Source organism: Phymastichus coffea, unplaced genomic scaffold, assembly GCF_024137745.1.
Source record: "Phymastichus coffea isolate CEN01 unplaced genomic scaffold, Cenicafe_Pcof_1.1 PCOF00149, whole genome shotgun sequence".
NCBI lineage: Eukaryota > Metazoa > Arthropoda > Insecta > Hymenoptera > Eulophidae > Phymastichus > Phymastichus coffea.
In genome coordinates this window covers 388,532-403,702 of record NW_026706960.1, presented here as the reverse complement: position 1 = coordinate 403,702, position 15,171 = coordinate 388,532, and the positions used below count along the sequence as shown (strand labels likewise).

Here is a 15,171-nt window from a genome sequence, read left to right as displayed (position 1 = left end):
CAGGGGGGCGGCGCGCGCGAGAAACGAAGCTCTTTCTGCGTCGAGTGGAGTAGAGTCGAGTCAGTCGGGCCGCTGATATCCAATCGGCCGCTTCCTCTCGGCTGTGGTTTTTCTGCGCTTCCTGCAGTCGACACGCATGACCCCTCTCTCTTTCTCTCTTTCGTTCGCGAATTGCAAACAAAGCGAGCCTCGTTGCTTGCTCTCGGCCCGGCGACAATTGTCGTCAATCCGCGCTGGATCTTCGGTGGGACGTTTGCCGCAGGACACGATCGCGAGGAATAGCAAATGATCGCTGCCGGGCTTGCATAGTCGTGGTGGCGGCACGAAAATGTACAGCGCGCGCGCGCTGAGACGCTTGCAGTGTTGATCGTGCGATTCCCACCGGTGGCGGATATTAATAAACAGAGGGGGAGAGAGAGAGAGAGAGCGCGCGAGCGCGAAACTCGCTATCGGGAAAGTGCGAACGAAAAGCAACAACGAAACGCCTCCCGCTTGGCGCACTGGCGAAGCGAAAGAAAGCGCGGTTCGCATTCCAGCGCTAGAATGCCGACCTGCTGGACGAGAAGAAGCTGCGTTCGGCTGACGACTGCGGACATAGCGCGAGTGCTTACGGAGTCCGGCCGACCTTAACGCGTTCCTCCGAGCGAAGACGAATCCCCAGCGATTTCTCTCAGGGCTACTCCAGCATCTGTTGCCGAGATCGTATGGTAAGTCGAGCTGCGTCGTTTGCCCGCGACCACGGACGCTATCTCGTTGTGTAATCCTTCGCGCTCGTCGTCGCAATGCCCAATAAATCCTTTCCGCTCGCGCCTCGTCGAATCTCGATCGATCAGCTTTTTGCCGATAAGGGAGCACGTCCAGATTGCCATCGCTGCTTAATAATGGATCGGGACCGCGCCAACGTTTTTTTTGCGACTACCGTTGTCCAGCATTCGCCACCTTTCGTCGCGCGCTCGGAGAGGCACTCGGCTGCGTTAGCCTTTTGAGGGCGACGGCGAACTCGGTTATCCCTGCGCTCGAGTGTTTATCCTCCCCGGAATTCCACGATCCATTGGCAAATAGTACATCCGCGCGCGAATTATTTCAAGCTCGAGCCATCGGACCAAGTACACGTCTAAGCTTAACCGGATTAGAGAATAAGCGAGCGAGCGAACGCGTACCCCGGTTAGATCGACCCAGCCGTCACTTCGAAGAGGACGTGCCGAATATTGAAATCCGCTGGCAAACTTCCATTGCTCGGCCACACTCGACGATCTCGCCGTAGAGATAGACAGACAGAGAGAGAGAAAGAGATGACATTTGCTTCTTATCAAGATCGTCGAGCTGACGAAAGCGCACGAGCTTATCATCATCGCAGCCGCGCTGAGATTCGCTAATCGGGCGAATCGTGACTCCAATCATCGCGGCCGCGTGCTTATCAGTACAGCGCGAGTCTTTGAATATCAGCTGTTGCAAGCGGGCCAAAACTGCCGTTTCATCTGCTTGCGCCTCGCTGTCGTCGAGTTCCAACCGCAGAATCGCATCGTTGAAAAGCACAAGTGGATCGACTGCGCGCCGACGAGGAGCGCCGGACCGCGCACGATTAATGGAATCTTCGTGCGGCTCCCCCGCGGGATATTATCATAGGGGGGCGAGGGGAGAAGAGAGCGAGCACGCCGCGAGCTTTCAAAGCTGCAGATTTGCTCGTGCACGCGCGAGAAGTCAGTGGGACACACGATCGCGAGGATCGGCGTGTAGCGGCGAGCAGCGCGTCGTACCAGTCAACGACTCGGAGAGTGGCGCGGCGCGTCAACGATCGCGACTGCTCTTCTCGCCAAGGTTGGCCGCGATCAAGGCCGTTGTTTTCTCGGCGAGCTTATCGCTCTCCTCGAGCAGCCGTCGCTTTTCGCGCTCGAGAGATGCCGAGAGGCCGCTTATTTTCGCGCAGATCTGTCGTTCGGCTTATCGGCGTTCCGCTCCTCGTTGATCATTGCCCCCTGCGGTCCTCGCGCGAGCTCGTTACGATCGTCAATCCAGAATTGACAAACGTTGTCGATCGGTACACCTTCGATCGAGGGCGCGCGCTTTTATACATCGACGGAATTGCGAAAGGGCGCTCGAGTGAGCAACTACCATCTGTCACTCTGTGGCTCGCTGCGCTATTTCTGATAAGACGCCTGGCGCAGGCACTCCAGCGAATCGTCGAATCAGGTCAGCGCGCGGGCTCGAACGCCAAAATGCTTCGGCCTCGGGAGCAGCGAGGTTGATTCTCGCGGGCTGCTGCGAGCAACGTGGCCGATCACGCAGATCAACGTTTGGAGCGCTAGGCTGTTTTGGCCGAGGCAGGTGTGCTGCTCCACGGCACGCCGCTGAGCATCCACACCCCCTGATGTGCGTCAATAACCCAATGGCCCAGCCAGCGGATGCTCGTTCGAACGCCACGGACGCGGATAAAGCGTAGAACGAACGGTACAAGACGAATGCGCCTTCTCTGTCTGCGGCTGTTTAATCAGTTAACAGGCGAACAATTAGCTGATTAGCGTTGCTGCACACAGCAGAGTCGTCGATTGGCGCGCGAAGCGTACTCGACGTTTAATGAGATACACCAGGAGCGGGAGAAGGAGGAGGGGAGATGGGCGGCTGAAGGGAAATACACTCCCAGGACATCATTACAAGAAGGGAGAGCCGATGGCCCGATCAGCCGTACGAATCATCGAGCCGTAGCGTAAGCCTCTGTTCCCTCTACTTCAGCAGTTCCCGTTCTGCATTTTGCGAGTCATTTGACGTTCAATGACAACCGTCGATGCAAAAATAGGGAGGCATTATCATCGAGCGAGCTGGGGTGTTCCGTAATTAATCGCGGCTGATATAATATAAAAAAAATTAAAAAATTAATAACGGGAAAGCGGAGACGAAGAAGCGGCCCGAGGGGGATGATGAATGGGTGGCGGCGGCGGTGGCAGCGAGCGACGTCGACAGAGATACAGCACGAGCAAAAGGTTGCGCGCTGTTCCTCGGGCGGAAATCAGGCGGTTGGCTTTTCGAGCAGCGCGGCGCGCGCGCGTTTGGACGAGAAAGGCAATCGATGACGTTGAACCGGCGAGGCGTCGCCGTGGGGGTTGCGCGCGCTCGCGTGCAGACAACGGGAGGCGCATCCCGCGCTAATGGGATATTAGTCTGCCGGCATGGGCTCTCTCTCTCTCTCTCGCGCGCGCGCTCTCTAATCTAATCTAATCTAATATCTCTGTGTACACCGGCAATTAGTTAAGAGGTTATTGTCTGTCGCTCGCGACGGCGTAAGCGCTCAGGCCTCGGCGAGCGAGCGTCGACGGAGGAAGGAGAAAATAAAACAGCCCGTTACGCCCCGTCGGGCCGACCGGCCGATGGGCTTTCGAGGCGTTGGCGTCGAACAGGATGATGCGCGAATCGGCGGCGACCGCGGTGCCGAGCTTTTGCGCTGCGTTTGGACGTGACCGACGCGACGGCTGTACCATGGGTGCGTCGAGCGATCGAGGGTGTTCGTTTGCGTGACTCGCGCCGTAAAGCACGAGAAAACGAACGCGCGCGTGTTCGCGCTGCCGTGAATAATTCTATCGAGCGACTCGCTCGTTTCCGGGGCGCGCTGGAGAGGGACGAGAGAGAGAGAGAGAACCGAGCTCGAGCTGAAGCTAAAGCACACATACGCACGAGGAGAAGCGGCTGGATTTTCGTTTCGGCGTACGGCGGGTGCTTAAGCCGTAGAGACGCATATCGGGTGCGTTATCCGCGTCTCTGGAATGGACAATTGCAGTACCGCGCCGCGCTAGATTTTCCTTAGCGATTAGACTGGTTTGCTACGCGTAAGGCGCGTAAGCACACAATCGCGGGTTTATGTAATCTTGAGAGGGAGGGGAGATCAGTCGACCAAACTGGCTCCACGAGTGTAGCCCGGAGGCTAATTGGCCGACGTAGAGACCAGACCCTGTGATCACATCATTTCCGTCGGAGCTTTTTACACGTGTCACTGATACAAGCATCATTTCCGTCTTTCTCTCTCTCTCTTTTTAGGTCGGATAATCTCCAAATAGAACCTAACTCTCTCTCTCTCTCAACAAAACTTCTCGCTTTTTGCAACGAATGCACACTTATTTGCGAGCACACGGAGAAAACGGATCGAGGGAGTGCGCGCCTCGCTGCGTTTCAATTTGTGAAACGGCGTAAGCAGTAACGCTGTACGCGCGTTAGCTATGTCGAAGACAACGAACGGAGAGAGACAGAGAGAGAAACAATCGCAAGTTGATATCTCGATCATTAGCCAGAGGTGGAAGCTCGCTGGCGAGTTGGTAATTTGCGTCATTGAATAACCGGCGAGATATCCTGTGCACAGTTCGAGAGAAGACGAGAGAGAGAGAGAGAGAGAGAGAGAGAGAGAGAGAGAAGAGAGTGCGAGTGCTGCCGAGTTCGCTACTGTTGGTTCATTGAATTATTCGAGAGCCTTTCGCCGAGAGAAAACTTGGACGAGTGCGCGAACGCGGCAAGTCCCCCCCCCCCCCCCCCCCCCCCCGCGGCGCCGCGAAAGTGCTCGCAGCGAGCAGTCCGCGTCGGGAAGGCTCGCGCTTTGAGAAACCAGCCGGCGCGGCGGATACAAGCCTGTGTCGTGGCCCCCGAGGAAAAGCAATCGCGCCAAGAGCTGACGGCGCGCTAATAGCTGCCGCGAACGCGCTCGACCTCGAGGCACACACACCGGATCAACGAGACGCGGAGAGCGAGTCGCGCCGTACGCCATCGATTCGCGCGATGTTTTCCTCCGCCCGCCCGCGCGAGCACAGATTTCACCGACGCGCCCGCCATATTTGTGCACACTTGGAGCACCGCGGCGAGCTTATCTACGCAGTGGAAACACGCGCAGGCGAAAGCGACCTCGGCGAGAAATGTAAATTGCCGGTGACGCGAACCCAATTAGTTTTTACATAGAGCGGGCCGAGCGAACGCAAAACGCCCGGCCTCTGCAGCATCGGCTTCGCCGCGTGTGAAAGCTGCTCCGAGCCGCAATCGAATTACACGGCGCGTGGTCACGATCGCCCATTCAATTACGGCAAATTGACGCGTCCGCGGGAGCCGCGCGGAGAGCTTGCTGAGCGGCCGTGATGGATGCGATTACGGCCGCGCTAAATGATCCTCGAGGAGTTCGAGGCGCGCGTGCACGCGCCTCGGATTCGCCGCGCGTCTCGCCGACGTCGCGGTGTCCGAGGCTATGATCGTCGGCGCGAAATTGCGAGTATCGTCGGCCGCCGGAGTCGAGTGTCCGCGCGCCGACGGCTCCGTGCAGTCGTGCGGGTCCGGCGCAGTACGTAGAGGCGGGTCGACTGGTCGTCGGCCCACACCGAAGCGAAAGTCGAGTCGCTCGCGAAGCGCTCGACTAATTGGTCGGCAGCCCGCGTCGGCTCCCCGTTGCTCGTCGCTGGTCTGCAGCGGCTCGACGCTCCAACTCGCCCCGTAACCGAGTATCGCGATTCTACGTGACGCGCTCTGCCTCGTTGCTCCTTTTTTTCTCGTATCACGCACGGTCGACAACTACGCTCGGCTTTGATTCGCTTTCAGCGCAGTGAACGTAATAACGACCCGCTCTAGTATCGCTTGACTCGGCTTTTCCACGACGCGTGTCTCTCTGTCTGCCAATTTCACGTAATGCGTTATTTAATTGTCCCACGGATCATTTGAACCGTATAGCACTCAATGTACCTAAGTCTGTGATTTATTTATAATGTACGTTCGAAATACTCGATAGGTTTCGTCAAATTGCGCAATTCATCACAAATTTATCGTAAGGTATTTGCATTTTCAACAATAAGATATCGATTTTAATATAATGCTAGATTAAGATAAATTATTATGAAATAAAGTTTCATAACGAAGACGAGAAAGAGAGAGAGAGACGAAGAACGTGGGCTACGGTTGATTCACTTGGCGGATTCGTTGACGGGTACGGACGAAACGCAAGAGTACGTAAATCCTCCGGCAATTGCGACAGAGTGCCGATGGCCGATTGCGAGCTTGACGTTACGGGCTCGAGAGCGGAGTTGACGAACGCAGCAGCGCGAGCCGTCGAGCGGATGAGAAACAAGCGGAAATAAAGGCAAAACTCGGCGCGGCGTCCCATCGATCGGGCAGAAGGGCGCAGATTTGACGGCTGTGCCGAATCGCAGCAACAAGTGCACAAGCCGCGCGTACGGCAATCGATGGGCAGCGCTCGCGCCCCGTCGCCACCGGTGTTCGCGCGCGCTCCGGCACGACGGCGCGAGGGGCACGGGGGAACGTACGCGATCGAGTGCTCGCGGGCGCGTTTCGGCGTCCGAGCGCAGCCGCGGCGGTACAGACGCGGCCACGCGCATCCGGACCGCTTATCCGCGAAGCCGGAGCAGTGCACTCGCGGGTCGCACTCGCAGTGCAGTTGCGCTCGCGAAGTAGGTCGCGAGCGCGCACGCGGCTCGTGCCGTCCTATGGCGCGCGCGCGATATCGATCATCGCGGCGGTGGAGGAGGAGGAGGAGGAGGAGGAGAAGAGCCGCTGCCCGCGCGCCTCGCGGCGCCGGTGCAATGATCGATCGCCGTGGCGGAAGCGCCGATCAAAGCAGAGCCCTTGCGGTGCATCGACGCGAGCGCGCGCAGCCCGAGCTTTTTTACTTCCGAGCCGTGCACTCGCAAGCGGGCTAAATGCCGCCGGTTGCCTTCATTTCCATTCCCGCTGAACGCGCGCGTTTGTCGAGGCAGGCTCCCACTACTTTCACTCCTTTTTTTTTCGCTTCCTCTCACTTCGGTTCGGCAAATCAGTTTGCAAAGTCGAAGGCAATCATGGCTGATTGCGTTTTCTCGGGAAGACCGTGTACGCGTGGTCGCGATACACGTACGTACAGATATAAATCGTACGTATCTACGTGCGCGCAGCCGTCTCTCGGCGAGAGGAAGGGCGGCCAGAATTCACGGCAAGCCGTGCAGACCGGAGAGGCGAGATTTTCGAGAGGGCAAGAGGCAGGAAAGACGAAGCGGTCGCTTGACAACTCGACTCACGTACCGAGCTTTGAGAGGCACACTTTTGTCCGAGCGCGTCATTTCGGCGAGCGCAGCCCTTTCCCCCGCCGCGGCGGACAATTCCGCCTAATTATTCGGCCGTCAACGACTCGTGCGATCGTCGGACGAGATTCCATCTGGAGCGCGCGCGTGCTGCTTGCGCAGCGTCCCGGGCAAGGGGAGACGCGACGGCAATAAGATCCGCTTTGAGAAGCGGAAAGAAAGATATAGATAGATATTTCTTTATTTGCCGTAGGGCGAAATACAACGTACAAATAATGGCAGAGAGAGAGAGAGAGAGAGAGAGAGAGAGAGAGAGAGAGAGAGAGAGAGAGAGAGAGAACGCACGAGCGTTTTGCCATTGATAGCGAGCGCAGCGTCCAAAAGCTTGAAAGGCCGTACCTGTTGCAGTGCCGAGCTTCATACTCTACTGCGCCGGAGAGGAACGACTGCGATCCTCCGGCTTTGTCGAGAAACGCGCGGGCTTGTCAACGAACGCCGTTTGATTGGATTTTCGCGCCAGCTTTGTCTTCTGCCTCGAGCACAGCGCAGCCGATTAGGGCGGACGGGATTTACATATGGGCGTCAACGCGTTAGGCCGGCCCGGTCTTATCCGGTGCAGCCGGGCGGCTTTTCGCTTTCCGACGGCCGACATCGCCTAAGCCCGAGAGGCCGCCTGCCTGCCTGCAGCTTTTACAGACCCGTCGCCGGCCGCGTGCGAGCGGCGCACGACACACCGAGTTGGCGTTCACGGACCGATTAGCTCTTTGGCGATCGGCGGCACCGAACGAGTCCGATCGATCGTCCGCGCGTCAACGACGCGTCGCAAATCTTTCCTCGATCGCAAGGTCTCTCGGCGCCCCCCATCTAGCCCTCGCAGCGTCCTCATCAGCCCCGCGCACCTATAAACGTTATCGACCGCGCGCGAGAATGACCGTCTCGCTCTCGTCGCTGAACTTTATCGTTCGGCTCGGGCTGTCGCGCGAGCGACGATTCGGAGCGACGCGCAACTTTATCTCCTAGTCTATCTCTCTCTCTCTCTCTCTTCCTTTCTCACTGACGCGCGTAAAGCTCGCTTATTACTTTCTACTGCCCCGACAGATGTGTTGCCGCTATACAAGTACGCTCTTTGCCACCGCCTCGCGCCTCCGAGGACTATACGGCGCGGTTTCCTCCCGTGCAATCAGCGCGTTCGCAACTCTTTCGCGGATCTTCACCAGCCGATCAAAAAGATATAATGCTCGATTTCCGGCTATCGTAGCGATAGCCTTCCCCGGACTATGTTCCTTCTGCCTGTGTAGCTTTGGCGCTTTGTCCTACGCCGAACTCGCCGCGCGAGTACCATCTACCAGGCGTCGTTCAAAGCAGCGACCGCGCGTGCAATAATTATGCTTGTTTTTTTTTTTTTCAACGTTCGCTTGCCACTGTCGCCGCACGAGCGGACTTTCCTTTGCGGGCTGAGTACTTTTGAGGCAAGTTCGGAGAGCGTGGGTGTAGAGAGAGAGAGAGAGAGAGAGAGAGAGAGACAGAACGAGGGACATCCGGAAAGACGCGTAGGTGGGATGAATTTAGCTCGCAAAGCGTCCTCATTGTCAACGATGTCCACTTTGTGAGAAACGATTGTGCGCGGGCGCGTCAATTCGTATAGCTCTCGCTTTCAGAGAAAATGGCCACGCGGGCGCGCTCCCGTCTGCTCCCGCGGCCGGGACAGCGAGTCGACCGGCGACGACCCGGTCCCGACCAGCAAGCGGACGCACGAGCGCCGACAATTTATCACCTTCGCGCTCGCTTTCATTTCGAGCATTAACAAGTCGACCCGGCCGGCAGCCGTTCAATAACGCGCTCGCGCTCTTTATCTCGTCGCCCGCCGCGCTCCATTCTTATGCATGTATGCCCGCGGCAAGCTCCTTTTCTGCCTTCCTTTGTCGCCTCTTTATATGCAACTTTTCTTCTCCGGCCGGTCCCCGCCGCGCCGCAGCTCCCTCGTTCCCGTCTCTATACTTAGACCGCGGCAAATCCCGACGCCGCGCGTTCGAAAGTATGGTAATTCGGCGGAGGCCATCGAGCGTTTTTACGCCTCGCGAGCGGGAGTCGCGCGCCGCGAAGCCGTTATCGATCGCGGCAACGGGCGCGATCGCCCGTCTCGCGGCGGCCCCCCGAAGTACCGGTTCGGCGACCAGAGCGAATCGATACGGCCGAGGCCGCGCGGTCCGCGGAACGCCGATCGGTTCTGCGGCGCGTCGCAAAGTTTGCCCTCGCGGATCACGCCTGCGGCGAATCGAAGCCCGGGCCCGGCTCGAGAGAAGCGTGACCGCGGCTGTTTATTGGCTCCGTCGAGCGTCCTTTTCCCACTTGCCGGCTGGGAAATTGTCGGCCGTGGCTCCGCTCTGGCACCCCGATCAGCTGGCCGCTCGACGGGGGGAGCCCACTTTGACATGTGTTTTTTTCAGGAGGCGAGCCACTCCAGCCGCGCCGAACTTCAGGAGCAAACTCGGCGGATGCGCGAGCAGAGATGCCTCATCGGCTCGCGTTCTCACGAGGGTAAGTGTTCGAGCCGCCCCCGCGCATTTAGCTCTCCGATCGCTTCTCGCGTCCTCGCTCCTCCACGGCCGAGACGTCGCTTCACGCCGCGCGTACTCGCGAGCGATCCGATTCCCGTCCGCGTCTCGGCCCCGAGCGGCTTTTTCCCTCGGCGCGCCCTCGGCGTTCGTTCGCCGCGTTTTCGCCGCGACGCTGTCGCGCTTCCACTCCTCGACCGTCCCTCGTCTAACGTCATTAACGACCTCAAAGCTCCCACGGCGTGGCTTACGTTATTTATTAGGCGCCGACTGGTCCCCGAACGGCGCCGCGCCTTTTTCATTCTTATTGACGTCCGAGTTTACGCGTGGTTTTCCTGTACCCCCCACGTGGCGCGTTTCAAAGCTCGCAACGCCACGGTAGCCCGATGATAAGATCGTAAAGTCGAGAGGGCGGGAGAGAGAGGAGAGAGCGCGCAACATGAATATATTCAACGGAAAAAAGAACATTGCGCCGAAGCGCTCGCGCAATAACCGCAATGACCTCGGTGACAATGATACAGTGGATTTTTGTCCACGCGCTCGTCGGACGCGCTTGTGCGGATAACGACCGGGATAATCGGCAACGCGGCTTTGACCGTTGCCAAATTAAAGTCCATTTCCGACCGGCAAGGGTTCTTAATCGCCGACAGGCTCTTTTGCGCGTCCGTCAGACTCGCCAAGTTCGATCGACCGACGCGTCTGATCGAATCCAGTCCTTTTCCACTTGCCGCGAGCCAGCTTTGAAAACACGTCAGTTAATTCATCGAGAAAGAGAAAGAGAGAAAGAGAGAGAGAGAGAGAGAGAGAACGAGCCGCGTCGGCGCGCAAAAAAAAACAGTCATAGGTGTCGAGTGACGCGATCAGAACATGTAGTGGCGGCGCAAGGAGAGGGAGGCCCGCGGACTGATCGATGGAGCTGGCCAACGGAGCATGAAAAAGGGCTCCAGCCGACTTACAACGCCAATAGATGAGAATCGGGCGATTGTCTGTATACAGGCTGGTGCCCGTCGACGTGGGACGGCATCGCGTGCTGGGCGTCGACGGCCGGCGGCGAGCTCGCGGTGCAGCTGTGCCCGGACTACATCACTGGATTCGACGGACAGGTCGGTATAGCAATTTCAAGAATGACGGATGGTTCGTTGCCGCGTACAACCAGTCGCGTCGCCGGTCGCGCATTCGCGCTCGAGTCGACCGAGAAGCGGCAAGACAGAGATGGAGCCCCGGCTAATAATTATGGCGCTGCGCGGGCTCGTAGGAGAACGCGACGCGGCAGTGCATGCCGAGCGGCGACTGGTACTGGAGCCCCGAACACAACAACACCTGGACCAATTTTTCGCGCTGCTATCGCGAGCGCTACATTACCGTGGTGGTCGAGCTGCCCGGCAATCAGGGGAAAAACAGCAGCATGTTCGAGGTAAGCGTGCTCGCATTAGTCACGACGTCTCGACGAACGAATCGACCACTTTTCTACCTGAAAGTTCGTTCTTCCTCTCTGTATTTTTTGTTTTTTGTGTTGTTGTTTTTTTTTTTTTCGAGAACGAACGGGCGATGCTAAACACGAGTTTTCCAATAAACTCGCGCGCGCTCGTTAATCTTCCGGTGTAGACTATTCGCCGCGACGCTCGACGAGTTTACTCGCGTCGTGCTGCCCTCTTCGACGCGGCAATAAACCGCGCAGCTACTTTGAAAGTTAAAAAATGCCATCGACGCGCGCGAGCTGCGACCGACAGAGGAGCACCTCTTAGCCGCGCTGTCCGCCCGCGCGTCCGACGCCATATCGCGGCGCACTCGGCCGCGGTCCGAGGCGAGAGTTCGCGTGAGCGGGCGTCGATGGGCGAGGTGGCGGCGAGGAGGCGGCGAGGGCCGTTGAGACGAAACGAGCGCGCGGCGTTTACGGCGGGACGCGGGCCGATGGGTTTTATTGGAAAACTCGCCTCGCGGGCCGGAGCCTCTCGTCGTCGCGCCGCGGCGTCGGTTGGCGGATAGCCCCGTGGCCTGTTTCTCGCAGATGATGCTGCCGGCGATAAAGGGCATCTCGAAAACGGGCTACAGCCTGTCGTTCTGCAGCCTGCTGCTGGCCCTGTGCATCTTCGCCAGCTTCAAGTGAGTATGCGCACACGGCCGCGGAGAGGCGGGCCCGGGTCTAACGGTTGTCGCGCAGGAAGCTGCGCTGCCAGCGCAACCTGCTGCACATGCACCTGTTCGGCTCGTTCGTCGCGCGCGCGTTCGCCTGGCTGCTGAAGGAGCTGCTGTTCGTCGCGGGCGTGGGCCTGTCGTCGGACGTGCTCGTGAAGGACGGCCAGAACTACCTGCTCGGCGACAGCCTGCAGGACAACTGGCGCTGCAAGGCCTTCACCTCGCTCTGGCAGTACTGCATCCTGTCCAACTACTCGTGGATCCTCATGGAGGGCCTCTACCTGTACCACCTGGTCTTCTGCGCGCTGCTGGCCGACCCCAACGCCAGCATCGTCGTCTACGCGCTCGTCGGCTGGGGTGCGCGCTACCGTCGTCCGCGCGGCCGTGGCGCGGCGCTCGCACCCCCGCCGTGCCGGCTGCAGCTGTTGTCTCTGTTGCAGCCATGCCCGGCGTCTCGGTGGGCATCTGGGTGGCGCTGCGCGCCCTCTACGAGGACACCTACTGCTGGACCACGCACGAGCACGGCCTCATCTTCCAGGTGATCCGGCTGCCCATCACCCTCTCCGTGGCGGTAAGTGTGTGGCGGCGAGCGACCGACCGACCGAGCGCCCGCCTGCAACCGGCCGCCCGTTGTTGCAGATCAACTGCGTGCTCTTTGTCAGGATCGTGCGCGTGCTCCTGACCAAGCTCGAGTCCACCATGTCCGAGAGGAGGAGGCGCCTGAAGTAAGCCAGGTAGGTGGCCGGGCGCCCGCGACCGCCCCACTGACCGCCGACTCTGTTGCGACAGGAAGTGGGCGCGAAGCACGATGGTGCTGGTGCCGCTGTTCGGCGCGCACTATTCCGTCTTCCTGCTGGTGTCCTACGGCGTCACGCTGAATGAGTCGCTGGAGGCGCTCTGGCTGCTCACCGACCAGGCCTTCGCCTCCGTGCAGGGCTTCTTCGTGGCCCTGCTCTACTGCTTCCTCAACGACGAGGTACGCGGCGAGCTGCGGCGCGTGCTGTGCCCCCGCCCGCGGCTCCGACCGCGCTCGGCCAGCAGCTGCAGCTGCCACACCGCCGCCGCCGTCGCCGCCGCCGCCGCCGCCGAGCAGCAGTCGCGCATGGCCGGCTGCTGCCGCCGCCTGCTGGCCGCTTGGCGCCACGGCCGGCGCACGCTCAGCCACTCCGCGGCCAGCACTCAAGGTCTCGCCCCCTACTCCCCCCTCTGCCGATGACAAGATTTTCATCTGGCCGCGTGTGCCTGCGCGTGTTCTCGGTGCAGACATCGGGATCGAGACCCGGGGCGGCAGTCTGGCGAGCAGCCGGGGCTTTCTGGAGGTGTCGGGCGCCGGCCCCGGCAACGGCAACCCCGTCAGCTGCCGGCCGACGCTTTGCAGCGACGCGGACCACGGCCGGCACTCGCTCTGCTCCAATGTTAGTACACGTCCTAGAGCTGCAACGAGCAACGACGAGAGCCACTTGCGACTGCTTTCGTGCCCCTCTCCCCCCTCTCCTCCGTATCCACGCGAGGAATCGTCACCTAGCCCGATGAAGCAGCGACGCGCCTGATTGCAGACGCTGGAGTGCATCGAGCTGGATCTGGATAGGTGCGAGCGTCAGGACGAGAGCGACTCCGAGTGCTGCCGGTTGTCCTACGAGCTCGACCACTTGCATCGCCACCCGCACGACACGTGAAACCCGCTCCACGACGACGGCTCGGCCCGACGAGCCGACGAGCAGGAGATCGACACGGCGCTCGTCGCCGGGCCGCTGCGACGAGTGCAGCCGCGAAACGCGCCCACGCGCACCCGCGTACGTGTTTGTACCGAGCGCGCGCGTGGATGCTCGCTTCGATTTGCGAACTGACGTGCGCGTCTACCTCGGCGAGGAGAGGCGCGAGATCTACCGAAAAACGTGCCCTAGATGCCTCGTTCATTACTCGTGTCAATAGCACTTATATCGTCACTTATGTTGTCAGGGACGCACTTATGCGTCGAGGAGGGAAATACGAGTCTCGCTGAGGCAAACTGTGTGCGCAAGTGTACGAATCGCTTCGCGTTCCCGGACCAATCCGATTATTATTAGTATACATCTTTCGACGAGTCTAGCCTTGCGGTTAATACGCGCATACCAATATGCGATCGCCAATGCGAACGATATATATCAAAGGAGCGTTCGCGTAGCGAGAAATCGATAAGCCAATTATAATTAAGCCGGACCAATATCACACTGTCCATCCGTGAGCCGTGTGGATGAGCATTGTCGACGATGTTTTCAATACCATTGCGTCCTAATGTCATTTATAAGGTAGATTTGTTTACCGCAGAGCTTCCTGGGCAGCGCGGCCATTCAATTTTCTATCTATTCCCCCCCACAAGCTATCGAGTTTTACTTGTATCGAGGTGCTTTGAGAGCAAGAATATCGAGTGCTGTAAGTAATTGCGTGGTGCCAATATTGCTGCGTTATCAATGATGCTCCGAATTGGTTTTGTACAAATTGATTACCCGACTCTCAGATCTTACTCCTTCTATTACTGCTAGATGCTATCTAACCTTCGATATTTTCAATCATGTTTTATTATCAATAGGATTCAAATTATCGATCAACTTGATATTTCCATCTCCCGTGTACGTTCCAGATATAATCTTGCGTTTACGTAATATGTTGTCAAACAAACTCATGATATCGCATCGTGTTTATTGTTATCGATTGTCATTGTAAACTACAACTCATTATTTATTACAGAAATAAATCATAGTCAACGTCGCAATGGTACGTTAATTAAAAACAGATCCTAATCTTTCAAGATCTCGAGTATGATTCGTCAAATTGTTTTGTAGATAAATCGATCAGCTTACAACAACTAATTCGCATCAAAGTCGCGCGAATATTAGATAACATTAAAGCAAAATAATTAACCGAGTAAATCACACAGCACGACAAGGCCAATTCGGGGTGGAAATGATCAAATATATTTTATAAAGTTTTAAGAATTTTCGAGTATAAGCATGCGAGCGAATGAGGATTTTTCACTGGGCGGTGCTCAGAGATGGTTGTGCAACGGCAGATTATCAGATAAGTTTTGAAACATTCCGAGTTCACAAAAACAAATGATCGGGCAACAGAAGCGCTTTCATCTTGCCGAGCGTTCAGGGCCAAGCCAAAAATCTCCGATCACGTGTCTTTTTGTCGGTATGCTTGAGAACACTTCAATTGGCATTTTCAGCTCTCTATGTTTCTAAGACATAAAGTCAATCTATACACATCCGTGTTATTAAATTGTACACGTTATTAAAAGATATCAGAATAAAATTTTATGTCTAAAGGTTACTGTAAGTTATTTACTTTGTTACATAATCCTATATATGTAAAGACTAAAAATTAATTATAGAATCAATTAAAAATGTAGGTAAGGTTTGAAAGTCTCAATAAAAAAGAACAAATTTAAAAAAAAAAAAAAACAAGTGATA

General features: G+C 57.4%; 1 protein-coding gene across 1 annotated transcript; it reads left to right on the top strand.

Annotated features, from left to right (window-relative positions):
* The first annotated feature begins 88 nt into the window (after window positions 1-88).
* Window positions 89-15,020, top strand: LOC131672374 (parathyroid hormone/parathyroid hormone-related peptide receptor-like). The gene is made up of 10 exons (XM_058949561.1): window positions 89-707; window positions 9,476-9,566; window positions 10,580-10,686; window positions 10,839-10,997; window positions 11,592-11,686; window positions 11,745-12,076; window positions 12,160-12,290; window positions 12,359-12,444; window positions 12,509-12,903; window positions 12,983-15,020. Exons 1-10 carry the CDS (start codon window positions 705-707, stop codon window positions 13,267-13,269), a joined length of 1,686 nt encoding a protein of 561 aa, XP_058805544.1. The 5' UTR covers window positions 89-704; the 3' UTR covers window positions 13,270-15,020.
* Window positions 15,021-15,171: the final 151 nt, after the last annotated feature.